Source organism: Crotalus tigris, unplaced genomic scaffold (assembly GCF_016545835.1).
Source record: "Crotalus tigris isolate CLP2741 ecotype Arizona unplaced genomic scaffold, ASM1654583v1 scf7180000023618.1514416, whole genome shotgun sequence".
Classification (NCBI taxonomy): Eukaryota; Metazoa; Chordata; class Lepidosauria; order Squamata; family Viperidae; genus Crotalus; species Crotalus tigris.
In genome coordinates this window covers 187,551-207,856 of record NW_024100082.1, presented here as the reverse complement: position 1 = coordinate 207,856, position 20,306 = coordinate 187,551, and the positions used below count along the sequence as shown (strand labels likewise).

Sequence of the window (20,306 nt, the reverse complement as noted above, 5' to 3'; positions counted from 1 at the left end):
GAAACACATGAACGTTTTTAGCAAGCAGTGATTCCAAAACTAGTTCTGATGCCACTAATAGAAACTTCTTTGCGAGTATATATACCAATTTGCCACCTTTCTAGTGAACACACATTTGTTCAGTGCTACAAATTACAGCTGGGTGATTCAGTTTCTTAACACTTTAAAGCAATGTTTCTCAACCTCCCCAGCTTTTAAAATGTGTGGACAGGTTGCTGGCTGTGAGATTCTGGAAGTTGAAGTCCACACATCTTAAAGTTGCTGAATTTAGATACACTGCTTTATGGTATTCACAAAAATTGTTGCAAGTACATATATATTCTAGAAAATAAAATGGAATGGCTATTATACATATCATTAGTCCTTTTTATAGTGCTGTGGCAGGTAATCTCTAGATATTGTTAAACTAGTTTCCAGTATCTGTCATCACTAATGGCAACATCTAAGAACCACTGATTCAGATTTTCAGGATGTTTAAAAAGTCTTAGTAAGCTGCAGCTCCTAAGTATTCATTGTGAATACTTCAATGCTAAATGTGAAGTGACTAATATTAATGTTTGATTCTGTTGCAGAGGACTACCAGATACCTTACAGTTATATCCAGGGTCTTAAGAAAGCACCAAAGACGGGGCGGAAGAAATAACCAAGCCTGTACCTCAGATTCAGAGTATGTTATAAATATCGTATTCAGTGGAACTGAATCCAAATGCCTTATAAATAAACTATTTTTATTTAATAGTTAAAATAAAGACTTTTCCCAGATACCTTTGAGGGGATTTTTTCCAACCTATCTTTTTATTTATAATTCAGTTTTTACCAGAATAAGAAACTAAAATTAAAACTCTGTATAGTGGTTATTCAAAATGTTCATAGTATCATATAATCAGAATAGAACTATATGATATCAACATATAATTCATCCCACTTAATAGCTAGTTATTTTGAACTGTTTCTACTGAATAAGGGTGATAGGAATTTGTACTTTATGCCTGCACCTAGTACATGGAATGCAGTGCAATGCAATGCAATATTCCTTATTGACCAAGTGTGACGGGACACACAAGGAATTTGTCTCTGGTCCATAAGTGTACATACAAACAAGTGATAAGTCATAGATCATAAATCATGCAATATAATCATAAATCATAAGATACAAACAAGTGCTAAATCATAAGATACCAGTAGGAGAAAGTAGTAGGAAAGATGAGAACGATGCGAAGATGAGATGTTTGCTATAACGAAAACTGAAAAAAATGAGTCAAGGAGATACCAAGATGGCCAACCTTTTCATTGGAAAAGGCTACAATTAACTTTTTAGAAGTTGATGGCTGCAAATGGGTAGACCCCCTCAAGTATATAAACAGGGATAGTTTTAAAAAAACAGTAATCAGAATTTTTTTTAAAAAAATTGTGAAATGCCTACTTTAGAGCTTTCACAATAGTTTTCATGTGTTTTCAAGCTCAGCCAGTTTTTAGAGGTTATAGTTTGAAAGGCTACCAAGGACTGCAAAGAGTGAAGTCACAGAGTGCAAAAATGCCCCTTGCCTTAAAATGTTTCTTAGCTTTATATCCCACTGTTCCTCTAGGTCAGGGATGTTAAACTGCCAGCCCAGGGGCCGGATGCGTCATGCCAAAACCACGCCCACCCCAATGCTGGCAATGGGAAAAAAGTCACAATACGTTGCAACACGTCACATGACGTCGCGAGTTTGACACCTGTGCTCTAGGTGCCCAAGCTGTTTCCCAGAAGAGCTGGGAAGTAGCTAAACCTGAGTGTGATTGGCCTGACTTGCAAGGATGACAGTGGACTTGACATTGGATTTCCTCAATTTAGCACTTTAACTGAATCTTACCAGCTTTTAGAACATTTTCTCTCTCTCCTGCATGGCTGCAGAATAGCTCTGTGGAATCACTCGACCAACATGCAGTGGATGCAGTCTGGACTCAGAGGCAATTTGGTCTGTGCATTGACAACAATCTAACTTGTGTAATTTATTGGAATGCGTTTCTTGCTCACATAGAAGTAGATGAATATGTAGGATAAATCAGAAGGAAATGGTACCAGTAAAGCTACACAGAAAAATAAAATCTGAAAGATTTCTGTTGGTAATCACACTGGGAGAGAGGAAGTTCAAGATCCTTTGCCTATTAGGAATAGTGAGTCAGTGAGGTGAAAAATTACATCTCTGTTAAAATTAAAATATAACATCACTGATTCTTCATGTGTAATGTTAAGTGAACCCAACACAAAAGAGTTAGGGAACAACTCTTTATTATCCGATATCCTTTATTTTTAATAGTTTCTTACATAGTTTGCATCATATAACCAAATTGAGAAGGAACTTTAAAAAAAGTCAGATGGTGACATTAAAAAAAGTCACAGGGCTGAAACAGTAGTAAAAATAAGTTACAGCATTGCAAAAATGTATTCACTTTGCCCACATAAAAGCTTTCATTAATTCCATTCTATACAAACTGTGTATATGTTTGTAGCTGACTATTCTGAACAGAAATACACACACATACTCACACACACAAACAGATGCAAGCAACATAATATACTAATAAACAAAGGCACTGCTAGCAGTAGTCTGCGCTTTTTAAGTAGGGGCCTCCACATCTAAGGCTTTTGTTCTACCACAGATCAAATGGCTCTGCATTCTCTCCCAATCTAAGTATCATCTTTTTTCTCAGCTTAATGCCCCTAGCTATATAATATTTTTAAAGAAAAAAAAAAAACCACCTGCCTATATACAGGAGGCTTAGTCAGCAGCATTAACATCCATTGCATAAGAAGCCATGCCTTCTATAGAAATGTTCAAGACATGCCAAAGAGAAGAGCAGTAAACAGTTTTCCTCCCTCTTTGATGAAAATAAAACAGAATATATAATATCCTTCTTGGAGAGAAGATCTTTAATGACTTAACAAAACTAACTTCACTCTTCCTTTTCTCTAACTATGTAGACACAAAATACTCCTGGGGTTTCACATTTTTTGTTTCATCAACCATTTCTGCAGTCCTGAGGAAGTTTGTGTGTAGCTTTGCTTCAGCATGAACTTAAGTTAAATTTGCTCCTTGCTTTTCCTGTTTGATTTCTTTTAATTGCAAGATACACCTCTACACATAACCCCACAATGCCAGAGCTGGAAACATTTTTTTCCCTTCATATTCCTCCTCCCCATCCCCACATGCTTAAAGAATCTTCAAAGAAGGCTTTGTCAGGTTCTGACAACGGATTAACTCTTGGCCTAATAAAATTAGAGTCTTAGTACTGGCTTAATTACTGTATCAAATTAATGTAAGAGGAATGATCCTGTTTGTTTTAAACAACAGGCTGGTATTTGCAAAGCAGGGGAAAGGGAGCCTTGAGTTTACTCAGTTATCTGAGCCAAAACATTTACAAGCTGGACTAAATGGCTCCTGCATGCTTAAGCTAGCCCTCAAAGGGGAAATACATGAAACCTAGTTTGACTCAATGAACTCTTGTTGAAAACATCCTCAGAAAAGGGTGGGGCAGGAAAAAATGAAGGAATCATTTGTCTCCACCCAACCTTATAAAGAGAAGAATAAAGAATGCCTCATGTCCTACATCATCTAGCAAACTGCAGCCAGTCACACCAGCCACTCCAATGCAAGACAATCCAATACATTTGTAAGCTGTGCCTGAATATCCCAAAGGATATCCATCCCTATTATACGTGTGTGTATAATTCAGAGTCGGCTTCCAAATGCACAAGATCATCTTGCAGAAGTTGTTCCCATACACCTGCAACTACATCAGAGGCATAGCGTCAAACAGGAAATTCTGTATAAGTGCAAGAGCTTAGATAACAATGCCTATGTTTTTACGTGCACTGCCCATTTCTCATATTATTTGTTCTATTGTCGCATTTACTTTTTAATTCTCCAGTTCAGATTTCAAAAACAGAAACAGAATAGAGTCAGCTATTTGGAACTTACACCTTTAATCAGGTGGCATGACCCTGCAAGGTGAAAGAGCCAGTAAGCTGAGCAGTTGCAAATTGCAACTTACTTTCTACTATATGAATGTCAATAGCACCCAAGATTATTTCCTTTCAGAGGCTTCACTTAAATTCTAGGATAATAGGTAACCAATGCTTCCAATATATATTAATAAAGGCAAATATAACAATCACCTGCCAAAGCCTTCAGAACTGGTTCTGCATTAGGGTAAAGGGGATTCCAACAGTAGGACTATGCAAAGCCCTGTTTAGATCAGAATCCTAAAATCCTAACATCAGAGGGATTTTTTTTTCCTCCAAGAAATGTACTCTTTCTCATGTCCACAGCCATTCCTGAAGTCATGTTGATATTCTGCCACTTCCTTGGCAATTGTTCAGTTCATTTTTCTTGTGCAACAATAGGTTTGGCATCTTTTATCGTGTGTCTCACTTATATCAGACTAAAGTTGTTCTGTTTGCTTATGGTTATGTGGATGAATTGATCACAGAGAACACATTTACTATACATGTCTACTGCACGTAATACAAATCCACAGGTGAGGTATCAGGATGGCAGGAAGGGGAGACAGCCATTTCAGTCCAGCCTTAACATTTGTACAATAAACCAACCAATAAAGTAGACATTCAGCATCACTGCAGTTTCCTGGCAGTACGACCATGGAGAAGGAAAAGCAGCCACCACTTCTGGTACTAGAGGGTCAGTTTCCCTTTGTGTAACTACCAGTTCTAAGCAAAGCTTGGGTTACAACCAAACTGAAAAGTGTCCTGAGAAAGAAAAAGTTGTTCGGTTTTGTTTTTATTTCTTTTAAATATATTTAATTATTTATTTAGGCTCTAAAACTGAGTTTGTTGCTAGCCATATTTGGTTATCCGGGCTTCCCATTTGCTTCTTTCAAGGCTTCTTGCAGTCTTTGTTTAAACTTGCTGTATTTTTTTTGTACTTGTTGTATTTTGTCTTTTTCTTCTCTTTCTAGTATTAGTAAAAAATTCTGTAGCTCTGGAATAGAGAAGTTGTCCCACTAAGGAAGTAAAAAAAACAGAGAGGCTTTAAATTGGCAGGGAAAAAATGCTATTGTAACCTGTGAAAGGCGTCAGTTGCAACAAATTTAATTTGTCAGAAGAAAACCCCATCTCAAAATAATGAATCCTTTGTAATCCTATTTTCCTTCAAGTCATGAGCTTGCTACTCTGAAACTTTCAGAGTAAATAAAAAACTACCTGTAGGAAAGAGTATACACATTATAGTTTTCTAGCTTTCAACCATAAAAAGGCCCGTATCTGCAAAGGGTGATTTTCTAGAACCGTGGTGGCGAACCTATAGCACGTGTGCCACAGGCAGCACGCAGAGCCATCTCTGGTGGCATTTGAGCCATTGCTGGGCCGAGCTGCTCCCTCCTCCTCTCTGCGCATGCACAGTTTGGGAATAAGTGAGAGGCTATAAAAGGAGCAACTTTCTGCGGAAGCAGCATTTGCTGCAGACAGCTTGAGAGCGAGCACGAGTCAGAGCAGACAGCGAGCAAATGAATGAGCATGAGCCAACAGCTTGGTGGCCACGCCCACCCGGTAGCTACGCCCACCCGGCACCCGACGATGCATATGTGGGTTTTGGGTTGCAGTTTGGGCACTTAGTCTCTAAAAGGTTCGCCACCACTGTTCTAGAATATAGTTTTTCATTTTATCATTATTTGTGGCTGAAATTCAAAGGAGATGTAGACAGTTGGATTTAGTTCATAACTGACATTGAAAGTTTACCTGCTGGATACTTACAATAAAAAGGATTTTATACGTTTAAAACAACAACAACGAAGTTTTGGCCCTCTCTTTCCTGCACATTGGAATTGGGGAGGGTGTCAATTGAGGTACTCTCTGAGAGACAGATGGCGGCAAGGCAAATTACCAAGCTATTATTCTGAGTAAAAGCTGAGGACATTATATATAAATCCAGAAGCTTTCTAGGATATAAAGTTGATTCCTTTCATCATCAGCCATGCTGTTACAGTTACCTTAAAAGAAGTTACCCTCTAGCAACTTCCAAACAATTCAAATTTCAAGAAATGCATCTTCAAAGATTATTGCCAAGGTTTGGAAGACTGGGTTATTTTCAGTTTAAAAATTCTCCCTATAATTCAGAGCTTGGTCTTTTATTTCTTAGGCTGTTAACTTCAGAAGCACAGAAGGTCTTTTATTTCTTAGGCTGTTAACTTCAGAAGCACAGAAGAATGTTTTCCTTGGTGCCTGATTAATCTGCCTTGTGACACCTGATCATTTAGTTATATATAGCTGGATTTTAAGCCCCAGAAGTCTGCAGGAAGGTTATTTTGTCCTGTATAATTAAACTTTATTAAGGGTAAAAATTAATTACCCTTAAAAAGGGTAATTAATTAGACATGAAATGCCCTTTGCTTCTGTATTTGCTTCAATATTACACTTATCCTAGAGCACAAGTATCTAATTATGTTTATTATAAGAACCAATAAGATGGGATATTTGCTTTTTCCAACCACTCAGATTCTTTTCTAGAGATTCAAATCACTGTTCGTGTAATGTGATTCTATTTTTGTGTGTCTTTCTTTGCAAATTAGGAAAAATAACAAAACTCATGCAGCAATCAGACCTACCTCAACTTCTCCCGTTTCATTTTCCTTCAACACAAAATTCAGAATATCCGTGTCAGGGCCTGCTAGGAGCCGGAGGTACAAAGGACATTCTGTGACTGGAAGCTTCTGGGAAAGAACTGCAAAAGATAAGCCAATGAAAGTCACCTAGGACCTTTGAAAAGAAAATGCAAATTTCTTCAGATTTGCACGTGTAATTATAGCCAGCCCTATGCACAGAGCCTCTAGAAAAATGGATAGAAAAGGCTGTCACTGCTTCTCATTAAGGATCTTCAGTTCTTCCTTCCTTTACAGCAATTTTAAACATTTATTATTTGTTCTTCGAAACCGGACATGAAAACTGAACGCTGTCATAGGGAAGAAAGCAACCCCAGGTTAAAGAATTGCAGAGAGGTATCAAGTGGAGAACCAGGAGGTTCAGTCCTACAGTAGGCCCTGTGTATCCTTTATTTTTTTAACAGGATGAAGAAATGTAAGAAATGGTTACTAATGTACAGATAGCAGAAACGTTGATGGAATATTTAATGCTCTAGAGAACAGAAATAAGATTTAAAGTGATATTTATAGGTTAGAGAAGTGAACAGATAATAACCAAACTATAAACAAGTAAATTTTTTTCCAGATACTATCCCAAAATGAGAAAATTCTATATTTTCTTCATTCTGATACATTAAATTCAAAATGCAACACGGAGAAAACCAATTTAAGCTGATTTGAAATTTAAGAAATTATATTTAATTCCAAGAAAAGTGAAACACGATTACCATTCATGTTTCTACCAAAGACTATGAAAGTAGACTTGAAAATTTTATCTTACATTTGGATGTGGTGAATGCTGTGAACAAAATAGAAACAGACATAAGAGGTCCCTAAAACATCATTTTTAAGGCTCTTCCTATGTAACTTTCCAACAGATTTATTATTTTTATAACATGGGTATTGAAGTTTATTCTCCCCAGAACTAAGATAGTTAAAAAAAGCTTGATTGCATTAACATTTTTCTTTACTTTCTGCTTTACTTTACTTTTCTTTTTTTTCCAAAAAATCTAATCTTATTCTAATGTTTGTATTTATTATTGTATTTATTATTTTAAGAATTTCAAGTTTTATTGTATGATTTTACTTAGCACTGATTTGATTGTTTATTGTTTTTCTGGTTTTGGCTCCTCTGCCATAGAAGAGACTGTTAGCACAAAAGATTATGAGAACCTGGCAGACTTGTTAGGGAGCAGAGCAGAGGCAGCACCTATGGCAGACTGCACAGGTAGACCACTTGCATAAATTGTCACTTCCAGGGCAGGCAGTTATTTGCAACATTTATTCTGTATCTTTCTCACCTTGACCATCTTTCTGCATCTGTTTGAAAAGTGCAAATTTCTGTGGGTTGTCCACCACCATAAATTTCTTCAGAAGTCCCTGGATCACCTCACTCACAGTTGTTGTGCTGCTGATATGTAACTGTTTGATAGCATCCAAGGGTAGATAGAATGATGTTCTTTTCTCTGTCGTGTTAGCTAAGTTGACTTCTTTGAGAGCATCATGAATAGATGGTGGCCTAATCCCTGCTGGGACTGTCACAGGACGCCTTAGTTTTAGGTGCACTTTGATGAAACCTGTGTAAGTGCCATCGTCATTCTGGGGTTTGGAGAAAAATGAAAAAAGAATAGTTAAAGGCAGATTATCTTTTCTTTGATCTCTATTTCCTAAATGACTTGGAAGAAGCAATTCAGATTATTTTTCTGAAGAAAATCGGAAAGTTTTTGCAATCAAGCAACTTCTAAAACTAATGAACTCCAGCTATGCAATACCCTGGAAGCCCCACATATGATGACATATATCCACTTTCTGAAACATTTTCACAGATACTCTCTGGCTGTTCCAAGCAGCTTTAATGTGTAAGAGAAATGAAGAATAAAAATAACCATTCTAATTACCATTTTAGCTTTTTTAAAAAATGTATACATAACATCCCCATCTTTAACACTGCTGTTTTGAAGTTAAGAAGGTGTCTCCTAAAAATGGGAAATTATTTGCTTATTCTCTTTATTTTAAATGGAAAGTCTATTATCAGATTGAGGGACAACCTTGGTAGTAACACAGAAAACCAGATTAAAACTCTGCTGAACTGAATCTCTTTTTATGAATGGGAAAACTTGTTAGTACTACCTCATTCAGACTAGGTCTATACCAAGACATACCCAGTTTCATCACTCTTTTCTAATTAAAACTTTTAATTGATTGAATCCATTCATATTTATACCTGGAGAAGATCCACAATTAGTGTGATTTTTCTGGTTTCAATACATGAACTACAATTCTAAAGCTTGGTCCAGCCATAGTTTTTGATTCCTCTAAGTACCATTTTTTAATTTTCTTCTTAGAGTCAAGATACGAATACTTGGTTCATTTATTTCACTTGCTCCAGTTCTTTCGGTACTACATTGTTTCTAAAGCTGATTTTTTGGGAGGTGATGCGCAAAGGAATGCAGTCCTTTTACCTTATCACTGTTTCAGTTTCAGGAGCTGGAAACTCTAGAAGGACAGCAAGGTCAAGCCACAGAATTCCAGTGACTGGGAGAATCAATGTCAATGATTTGTACTTGCAAGTCTGTTATTTGGCAGCAGTGTCCTTATAATTCTTCTTTGGGGTATTTTAAGCCACACAATGCTTTATCACTTTGTTTTCTTTAGAAAGACAGAATGCAAGTATTTAAATCAGGGTGCCTGGCTGAGGAATTCTGGGAGTTGAAGTCCACAAGTCATAAAAGGGCCAAGTTTGAAGACCCCTGATTTAAATAAATAGGTAATTGGTTTATCCAATTAATTTGAAAGTTGTCCAAGATACTTTGGATTGAATGAAAACCAGTATCCGCACCTCCCAAAATCGATTTGTCTATGATGGTCCTTATACATACTGAAAGGGAAAAACACAAGAATGCACACTAAAGGGGAATTTACCAAGCTCTCTGCACTTTGGCTGATACCTATTCTGTGGTGGAAAAATATTCTTCCATAAATGAAACTGAGATAGATGTTAAACCACTTTGCAAAGTGATGGGTGGGATTTGTCTCAACTCAACTATCTAAAATAATACAGGTACATCTATTTCTGGAAAATCATTAACTGATATTCAGAGACTACAGAATGTTTCCAAGACTACAGATTTATAGAGACTACAGAATGTTTCCAAGATTCAGATTAACTACAGAACAGTCATCCCACAGCTGCTATATGGCTCAAATCACTTAAATAGCAGCTTGAGGAAAGTTCAGCTGATAGAGAGATACCTCTAAACCAGGGGTGTCAAACTGCCGGTCCACGGGCCGGATGCATCATAGCAAAGCTGCGCCCACCCCATTGCCGGCAATGGAAAAAAAGTTGTGATACGTCATGACACATCACGTCACGTTGTGACCTTGACACCCCTGCTCTAAACTCTCCTCAGTTCAAAAAGTGTTTTTCCTTTGGATCAGCCTCTTAAAAATCATACTTCTAATCAGAATCCCTGTGAACCATGATTAAAACAAAATAAATAAACCAGTTCTTTAAAAGTGGATCCCTGCCAAAATTGCCCATTTGTGCTAATAAATTATGTACCAATCCCACTGAATTTCAGTAACATCAGTTCCATAGGAACATAGACCCAATGTTATAAGTATAGCCAATTCTCTGCTAAAGCAAGGATTTATGCCTACTTATCTATCTTTCTTGCATTCTGCTCTCTCATACAGCAATCCTGTGAGGTAGCTTAGCCTTGGGGAATGGAACTAATGCTTTTTAACCCAGATGAATACTACTTGGTCCAGGTATAAACAACAAATAATTGCTTTATTTAAAGTCTGTCTGAGCTATTAGGATCCCAAGTAAATTTAACAAAACATGTTTCATTATAATGGTTGACAAGCATAACTAGGACTACCACTCTACTTTTTAGGAATTGTGTAAGCCATGCAATGCAGTGTCCAAGTATAAAGAGAAATGAGTGCAAGGAACCCAGGAAAGCCAGGCTAAAAAACTCATTGGATGAGTTCTTCAATAAGGTGGTCTCCTGCTATGCTCTGTTGCAGACTAGCAGAAACCTATCCAAAGGTCCATATGGAGTATAAATCTTATAAGGGATCCATGAAAAAAACAAAATCCAAATGCAAATCATGCAAACAATCAATGTAGTCCTAACGCTCATCATGTGACTGAAGGCGCCAGATGAGAAGGGAGGAAAGACATGAGAAAAGTTGTTTTTGACAATCATTTACTTAATAGTCACCAATAAAACACCAGCATTTTTACTTTAGATAGTTCAACTGGTCTGGCCATTCTTCTTATCAAAGCTCAAAAAGTAAACATTAGGACTGAGCAACACTTCATATTTGAAGGCATAATGTGGTTCGAAAGCTGCAAGGACATACATAGCGTTCCTTAAAGCTACCACACTTTTTCATGATATTCTACAGCTGCTCCTGCAACTACAGGATGATCCCAGGAAAAGAGGCATTTGGTTGAAGAAGAAATTGCAAATATATGCTGCATGCATAATTTGTTTTGCCTTTGAATCCAAATTGTTGCACATCCTAGTAAACATAGCCATTCTTTTTATAGACAATACCAATTAACAGAAGACAGGATTTGTTTTTCAATTATTAAAGATGGGGATGTCCACCTTTTACTATAGCTCTTAGAGTAATAGATAGATTGGTTCCCCCAGAATTTAAGCAAGCTTCCCATCATAAATGCTAAAAGGGAAAATAGTTTTTAAGAGCCACCACAACAAAAGTAGGAAATATCCAAAATTGCAATACCAACCAGCTTCATCAGCAAACAATTGTTGACTTTTGAGTTGTAATTGCTAATCATTTCTTTCAGTTCTTGGATGGTAGGAGGTTTAGGTTTTGCTTCTTCCACTGTCTTTGTTACATTCTAAAACAAAAGATAACAAACAACTAATCAAGGTGAGAAGCAACCTGGAATTAAAGAGAAACTTTCTAACAGAGAGAACAATTAACCAGTGGAATAGCTTGCCTTCAGACGTTGTGGGTGCTTCACCCCTGGAGGTTTTGAAGAAAAGACTTATCTGAAATGGTATAGGTTCTCCTGCTTGAACAGGGGGCTGGACTAGAAGACCTCCAAGGTCCCTTCCAGCTCTATTCTGATTCTGAATACTGAGATAGGTAAACTTGGTAGATAATGATATAAGTTTAATAACAAACCATAAGCAAGCCTAACTTAAGAATGTGCTCACACCAACACGCATTTTACTAAGCTAATATCTGATCTTCAAAATAATGCAGTATATTCCATTGCAGTTGTAAAATGACATTAGAGCAACATGACAACCATTTGACAGCCAGGAGCTATATATTATGTCATTCTGCAAGGGCCATAGTGAACTGAAAATTTTGCTGTCTGACTGTAATTACTTTTTTTTTTTTTTACAAAAGATATGTTGAGGCTAAGTTTGATTTAAACAAATTGTTTCACTTATTGCCAAAAATCATTAAGGACTCATATCTTGATTTAATGCCAATTTGTTGTTTCAATAGTGCAATTTCAGGGAATTCTGGAAACATTTAGAAAGACTTCTGCACTGGAGACAATTCATAAACAAATATGATACCCTCTGTAAGATCTCTGATGTGCAATCTTCTGAAGTTGTTGGGGAAGCCATATTTTGGAGAAGTAATAGGCACTTTGCATGACAGAGCACCCAGAATATGTGCTGAAGGTCCACACTGCTATTAATTGTAGCTAAAAAGGGCCACAGCTTGTAGCTTTGAGAACCTATTCCTAAATTACTGCAAAGTACTGCCTACTTGAGCAGATATGTTCAATGGACAAATTGACACAATGGATACTTAATTCAAAATCAATTTACTGTTGCTTACTCTAAGCCGTTTGTACAGTATTGTTTACGTTTTTAGCTTTGGTCGTATATTTTTAGGACTTTCTGACAACCATGATGACTAAGAACATTACTGTAAAATGTACAATGCTCAGTGCTTCTAGATTCATTATGAATAATAACATTCTGCACACTAGGCCAGTCAGAAACTTTATTTCAGATTGTCTGCCACTAAGCCAGTCAAATCATGCGGCAGATGGTTAAGTTCTCCCCAGATGAGACTAACTGCTATGTTGTAAAAAAAAAAAAAAGCATATCCATAACCAGATATGTAAAGTTGATACAATGTGCCACTAGAGGTTCACTTATTGAACTTAAAAGCCAGCATTAACCAGAAATAGTACATGCAAGAAAAAAATTACTCAAGCCCAACTTCATTATTTTTAAAAAGTGTATAAAGACAAATGATCTTTTTTTGAATGTCAAATTTCAGATTCATGTTGTGGATACAAACTCCTTTATCAGGAGGCACTGATATGGAGTCCTGGGAACTGCGTATTTCTGAAGGACTTTAAAAGGAAGTAATGTTTCTCAAAGGAAGCAGTTACCTCACATTTGGGATATATTTCTGCAGTATATCCAAAACAACCCAAATTCACACCCAATCTTTGACCATTTTGATCAAAAGGATCATCAATAGGTATGTGTGTGTATATATATTAGGGGAAATGCAACTCATCTTCAATCAGTGCAACTGTGTGCAAAGAGGTTGAAGAGAAATGAGAGCCAAATAGATATAGATATAACAGATACAGCACATTTAACTGTGAATTTAAAAGCAAAGTTTATATAAAAAGTATAACAGCATTTCCTTGTTAAAGAACAAATCAGCACTGATTATTGGAAAGCTAAAAAATAACTTGGCATATAGTTTTGACTTTTGACCTGACTGCAAGATCAGAGAGAGTGATGTGTAATTATTCAGTAAGGTGTGATTCCTTCTGTTGACTTTGATATCTTATAAGTCTTAAAATAATTCACCATAATGAAAGAAATGCCTTAAAACCCACACTTCCTTAGAAATAATCCTAACCCTAACTCTTCCAATATGGAAAGTATATCAAATGGAGAAGAATAACAATCAATGAAGCAATTGCTTCTCCTATAATGAACCTGTGCTTAAGTTCAAGCCCTAAGATTGTTAACTGGGCATCACTTATACTCATTAAATGGGGCATAATTTTGGAGCAGGAGTTCATATCATTGGGCTGTACTATTCATTGCAATATGATTTAAATAGGGGTTGGTAACCTGAAGACACCTATTTTAAAATGTAACATTCATAATCATTGACAGTTCTGGCTGGGACTGGTAAAAGCTGAAGAGGCATGAAAGTAGCATGGTGATATCATGAAATAGGATAGAAACAGAACTTAGGTCTGTTTTTTCCCAAGTGTTGGTTTATTTATTCTACTAGGCTTATGAGCTTTTTCAAATCTGAACAGCTTTACGGACTTCCAAAACAGTAAGTAATGTATCAGTAGTAGCAGAGCAATACTTTTACTAAACATGAATATGTTGGAGAAGTCAACCGTACTTTCACTAGAAGCACATAGTTAGAATTTTCTATATATTTTAATGAAAGTCAGTTTGGTATAGTGGTTAATGCATCATACCACAAACTGGGAGACCATGAATTCTAGTCCCACCTTAGGCACAAAGCCAGCTGAATGATCTTGTGCTACTCACTTTCTCTCAACCCTAGGAGACAATGGCAAATCACTTATGAAAAACTTTACCCAGAAACGTCAGGGATTTGTCCAGGCAGTTTCTGCAAATTGGACTTAGCAGCATCTGCTCTGAACCTAACTTAAATACAACTATGTATTCTAAAATTGAGAAATGTTAGCAAAAGTTCTTTAACAAACCATAATGCAACTTAATATTACCAGCTCAGTTCACATACAGAAAAATGAGATAAGATGGTATAGAAGATTGGAGTGTTACCTTGAAATAATGTGAGCTGATGCAAATTTTAACTATTAGATCGGTGTTGAAGTATGCATAAAATTGCTTTGCTTTATAATACAAGGGAATAATTGGGCAGTTAATATACACTTCAATTTCTTCTCTCTGGGCTTCCAAATATACTATCATATTCTTCAACTGAATAAATATGAGTTTTAGTGGTTCTGGCATTGTTCTCTAGGGGGTCATTTAACAAGGTATCTTGCATGTGAAGTGGAATTAATTTATTCTTATTACACCTCTGTGTTTACTGACAGATGGTTCCACTGTTTCATTGTTAGCAAACAATGTTAAAGTAAAAATGACATACTTTATAAACTCAGCCATCAACCAACAAAGGCATAACTATTACTGTCAGATTATTTAGGATCTGCCAGCAAACTACTACAGACTACAACAGAAACATATAATGTCCAATTCCCCCATCCAGAAACAGAATAGGGTAGGAATAGAATAGAGTAGAGTAGAGTAGAGTAGAGTAGAGTAGAGTAGAGTAGAGTAGAGTAGAGTAGAGTAGAGTAGAGTAGAGTAGAGTAGAGTAGAGTAGAGTAGAATCCAAGGTCTACCATAGTTATCTAGAGTCTGCTACCTAGGTTCAGAACAGATACTGCCATGTATATAGCTCTAAAAATTAAGGGGGGGGGGAGGTTTACTTACAAGATAAAGAAAGATACAGAAGTTAACTCAGATATTCCCAGAATCCTTATTGTTTCTGACAAACAGCATCAGTCTTACTAAAAGTGCAGAAAAATCCTAACATAGTAACACATTTAGTTATTCTGTTACAAGAGGGTAAAAGAAGCCTACATAGTGTGTCTATTTTCCATTTTTAAGTATCTGTTGACTGACTTTATTCACTAAGATATGATACTTTGTTTCCTTAATGGAAAATACAGCTGCTAAAGGATATGCTAGGTTAAATGAGTTTGTTTCATCCATTTCCCTAGCTTTTCTATATAGAGATTTAGATCAATTGGAATGCAAAACTGAAGAATTCTAAAGCTTCTTTCTTTTAGAATCTTATCTCAAATAAACTCTTTATATTTTTGAAAATAGATACTAGCAAAAAGATTACATAGACAACATTATTGAGTTTTTGTCATTTCTCTTTGAAAATAGGAAATCCTGCAATCTTTTAAGGGTGACAGCTTCCTTTTAAGTTGAACCAAAATGCAATAGAACAGGGCTTTTCAACCTTTTCACCCATTGTACCACTTTTAGGATATGGCAATATCCAAGTACTACCAGTTGCCTAGCAAGATGTCAAAAACTTGATGACCCCCCCCAAAAGGAAAAAAATGATAAAGTACAGGTAGTCCTCAACTTACAACAGTTGCTTAGTGACTGTTCGAAGTTACAACAGCACTGAAAAAAAGTGACTTATGTGATTTCATACTTGACCGTTTTTCATATTTGACCGTTTCAGCATTCCCAGGGTCATGTGATTTACATTCAGATGCTTGGCAACTGATTCATATTTATGATGTCTGCAGATCATGTGATCCCCTTTTGCAACCTTTTGACAAGCAAAGTCAATGGGGAAACCAGATTCACTTAACAACCTTTTATATCAGGGGTGTCAAACTCAATTTCATTGAGGATCGCATTAGCATTGTGGTTACCATCAGGGGGAGGGGGTTCCTTCCTTCCTTTTTCCCTCCCACCCTGCCTCCCTCCTTCCCATTCCCATCTCCTTCCTTCCTTCCTTCCTTCCTCCCCTCATTTCCCTGCCTCTCATTCCCATCGCCTTCCTTTCTTTTTCCCTCCCTCCCTGCCTCTCTCCTTCCTTCCTTCCTTCCTTCCTTCCTTCCTTCCTTCCTTCCTTCCTGATCAGCGCTTCTGCAAGGGTGTCAGGCTCAGCAGATGCGCCAGGATCAGCGCCAGGCTCCAGCTGATCATCGATTCTGCAGGGCTCAGCAGAAGCGCCAGGATCAGCGCCAGGCTCCAGCTGATCAGTGCTTCTGCGGGGCTCAGCAGAAGTGCCGATCAGCTGGAGCCCGGTGCTTATCCTGGTGCTTCTGCTGAGCCCTGTCGGCCCTGCAGCTCCAGTCGTCTCTCACTGCAGCCAGGTGCGGCCAGGCAAACAGGCGGGTGTCTTGCTCGGCTGTGGCTTGGGGGGGAAAGGGGGCAGCTTCACCCCCCCAAATGTTACCTTCTCCCGAAAGCAGGGTGAAAACTCCAAAAAACGACAAGGAAAAAAGGTTAAAACAGAAGAGTGTCTCTTCTGAACAAGAAAAAAAAAAGATCATATCCATATCCAGCTCATGGGAGTGGAGTGGTTTTTTTTTTTTTGCCTCATCTTGCTCTGTTAAAAAGACTGTGTTCCCCCCCCAACACCAGAAGGCGCGTGCCATCACCATTTGCATTTGCGCCCCCCCCCCCACAGATCCAAAGCCCCTCTTTCCCTTCCTTTGAAACAAACAACCTCACCACCCGGATCCTCCCTTCTGAATTACAATGAAAAAAGGCAAGTTTTTTTCTTTTGTGGTCTTTAAATATTTAAACTGCTAGAAGAAAGTGGGAAAGCAAACCATTGCAAGACACTCTTCTGCTTTAACCTTTTTTCCTTGTCGTTTTCATCCTGCTTTTGTGAGATGGTAGTGTTTGGAGGGGGTGAAGCTGACCCCTTTCCTCCCCCCAAGCCAGAAGACACCCGGCTGCGCTCTTCCTCCTTTCTGAGGTTTTCATTTAGTTGAGCATGTCTGTTGAGAATTGGCAGTGGGGGGGCTGTTTGGTTTTTATCCCCCCCCCAATCTGTTGGGCGGATGCAGCAGGTTTTGGTCTCTTCTGTCATGCTGAGAGGTTACCCATGAAGCACGTTTGTTTTGTGGGGGATCCCCACTCTGGTTGCTAAGCTTGCTTAAATCCTCTTCCTCCACTACCTCCTCCTCCTCTTCCTCCTCACTAGAGCCCCCCTTTGTCTGCAATAGTGCGGCAGGAAGACCCCTGCCAGGCTGGGGATGATGGGGATCTGCCCTCTGTGGAATAGGAGCAGGGTTACTATGCTCCCTGTCAATCAGGTTTGATTTCCTTTCTTTGTCCTTCCCTGCCTCCCCTGCTTATAGCTGCCTCTGGGCCCCTTATTCTTGGGAGTTAGCATTGCCAGCATCTCTTTCTCCTGAGCACTTCGTGCTGGGCAAATGTTGCCATCCAAGAGCTGTTTTAGGTTTAGGGAATCTTGGGGGGGGGAATACCCAACTAGCACCCTGACCTGCCCCCATGCCCCCACTTCAACTGCAGAAGCCACCCCCCCCCCAGGCCCTGCAATCACCTATCAGCAATCACATGCTGCTCTGAGGAGGAATACTAGAGGCAAATGGGTGGAGGCAGGAGGCTCAAGGAGAAGGAGGCATGGCCAAAAGTGGGAGGCAAAAGATTCTAGACTCACCGCCAATCAGCTGGAGCTGCGCATGCTGATCCTGGGCTCTCAGCAAAACCCAGGCAAACCTCACGCATCTCCAGCTGAATCTCTGCCCTAAGACTGCGTGTGGCTGCCAAGACCGCCACAGATCAGCTGGAGCTGCGCGTGCCAATCCTGGGCTCTCAGCAGAGTCCTGATGATACCTCATGCAGCTCCAGCTGACTCTCTCACAGGCCTGTGCGGTGCTGCACCATTTCACCTCATCCACTTTTACACTTTTTTACACTTTTTTTGACAGTGCTTTTCAACCCATATCACCTGCCACGTGCCGACATACCACCAATGGTACTCATACCACCGGTTGAAAAGCCCTGCAATAGAAGGCTTGTGTTTGAATCACTGAGTGAATGAATTAAGATGAGAAACATCAGACAATACACTGATTTTTTATACTTGTAACAATCTCTAAAGGACTAACATGCTATTCTACTGCCAAATAGATTGTGACATTCAAAAATTAATCGATTTACGATGGAGGAAAATTCAGAATTGACTTCATTAGATGAAATCCGTGAAACATTAAGGCTGGGGTTGGGAACATCAAGACTTTTTTTGGCATACTAAAATTCCATTATAGTTTTAATAAAATTTTGGAAACTGGCTTGCTAATTCATAAGTAATAGTCCTTTGTATCATTCTTAGAAAAAAAAGTGGGTCCATAACATAATGATTTATTTTAAAGTAGGAAACAGGTGAACATATACTGGACTAAATCTTAAGAGTAGATCTAGAAAAGCAAATTCACTAGTTTTCCTCTGAGAAATGGGTGTTTTGGTAACCTCATGCTCCTATGATAGCCATTTTGTGAGCGCACCCATAACATCCTGTCAAAATTCTAAACAAAGTAGTTCAAAATATTCTCTATCTCTGGATTGTCTCATAATACATTGGTTAATATTCACTGGCCTCTCTATTTTCTTAAAAGGCTGTCTCTTTATGACAAATTGTTTTATGCCACAAATGTATGTCAAACACATTTTCTTTATCACGGGGTAAAGTGCCCCATAATTTGTTAGAATTTTAAAGAATGGGCAGAATTTATAACTATTATTTCCAATTCTAGAAATCTTACTTCTTAAAAGTTGCTATTTGCTTAGCCACATTTTCTATAACTCACAATGGGCTTTAATTATTCTTTATCTATACCAACCTCTAAAATTAATTAAAAGCCAAGTGGTACACTCATAGGTGTATTTGATTTAGATCAATTTAGAATAATGATGTCTCCACTTAATTAAAAAAACATGTTGAATCTGTCCTTGTATCTTTGTTGAATCTTTTTATTCTTGCAATGAAGATGGAAAAAAGGCCATATATGTTCTTTAATATATTTGGAAAAAGAGTGAAGTAAATGTATAAATTTCCAAATTATTCATTTCTTACAAAATGACATCAGAATTATGGAGTACTAGGACATCACAAAGGTGATAAGAAATAAAGAATACTTTCCTGCAAATATTTAAAGCACATCGGTGGGAACCAGCTTTGTAAAACTATAAAAACCTTTTTTGTATTGGTTTCACAACATGCACAGATTTTGTGGAAGGGCATAAGTACAGCACCAAATGCATTGCCTTGCATATATGAACAATCACATGCTTCATTCCTTCTTTGGAGAAAATACACGTTAGAGCAGAAAAATCAGAGTCCTATAATATTAAGATAACAGTTCCAATGTACATCCATCTATTGTTACAGCTGAAAATCCAAACTAAGAGCTTTGAATTTCTTTCTCCAGAATTCTAGCCAAGAGCAAAAGGGTTTGCTTAGTTTTGGATTTAGCCAGTGAATTACTACTTTATAGCAGCTAATACTGTATAACCTCAAAGTTAAGCCCGATTGAACATATCCATGAACCAGAACTGACATTATTTTCAAAAATACATAAAGTGAACAAGGCCTTCATATTTTTTTATTCTACAGACATTTCTGTTGTATATTCACTGCAGTTTATTGCCAAATGGATAAAACAGGATGTCATAGACACTTGCTCATGAAACTCTTAACATGACAGGCGTTTGCACAATACCATCCCCTGAGGCATAGACAGAAATAAAATCCCATTTCCAAGCATATCTATATATCTGTATCTATATCTAGCTATATATATCACATTAAACATTCATATGTATTCATTTCCACCTGAGACCACTGTTTTAGGATCTTTTGTTTTTTTTAAAAGAGACAAAGGTGAAATGATAATAAGGAATCATATAGGCCTCATCTTTCCACCAGAATAACTAGTTGTGCCATCTGAATCTATTCCCTTTTAAAAATGCTAGGATGTAGTGTGAATATAATGCAAACAAACTTTCAGATTCAGAATAAAAATTATTTGGACACACAGAACTATATAGATTGATTGTCTCAAACAGCTGAAATTATTTCTTTGATTTATAAGGCTGCCCAATTCAACAATG

The 20,306-nt window shown here is 37.7% G+C and overlaps 2 protein-coding genes across 4 annotated transcripts in view; one reads left to right on the top strand and one right to left on the bottom strand.

Annotated features, from left to right (window-relative positions):
- The window catches only part of EIF2D (eukaryotic translation initiation factor 2D), a 28,263-nt gene extending 21,557 nt beyond the window's left edge, over positions 1–6,706 (top strand). The window contains exons 15-16 of one of the 2 annotated variants that reach the window (XM_039320061.1): positions 573–667; positions 6,568–6,706. In XM_039320061.1, the coding sequence (XP_039175995.1) occupies positions 573–643 (71 nt within the window). In that variant the 3' untranslated portion in view covers positions 644–667; positions 6,568–6,706. Of the gene's footprint in view, positions 1–572; positions 765–6,567 lie in introns of those variants that run through there. The other variant, XM_039320060.1, reaches the window with a different exon arrangement.
- The window catches only part of RASSF5 (Ras association domain family member 5), a 75,140-nt gene continuing 57,089 nt past the window's right edge, over positions 2,256–20,306 (bottom strand). For both annotated transcript variants that reach the window (XM_039320069.1, XM_039320070.1), the window contains 4 exons: positions 11,402–11,515; positions 7,938–8,235; positions 6,604–6,719; positions 2,256–5,004 (listed from right to left, as the gene is read on the bottom strand). In XM_039320069.1, coding sequence (XP_039176003.1) covers positions 4,852–5,004; positions 6,604–6,719; positions 7,938–8,235; positions 11,402–11,515 — 681 coding nt within the window. In that variant the 3' untranslated portion in view covers positions 2,256–4,851. The remainder of the gene's footprint in view (positions 5,005–6,603; positions 6,720–7,937; positions 8,236–11,401; positions 11,516–20,306) is intronic.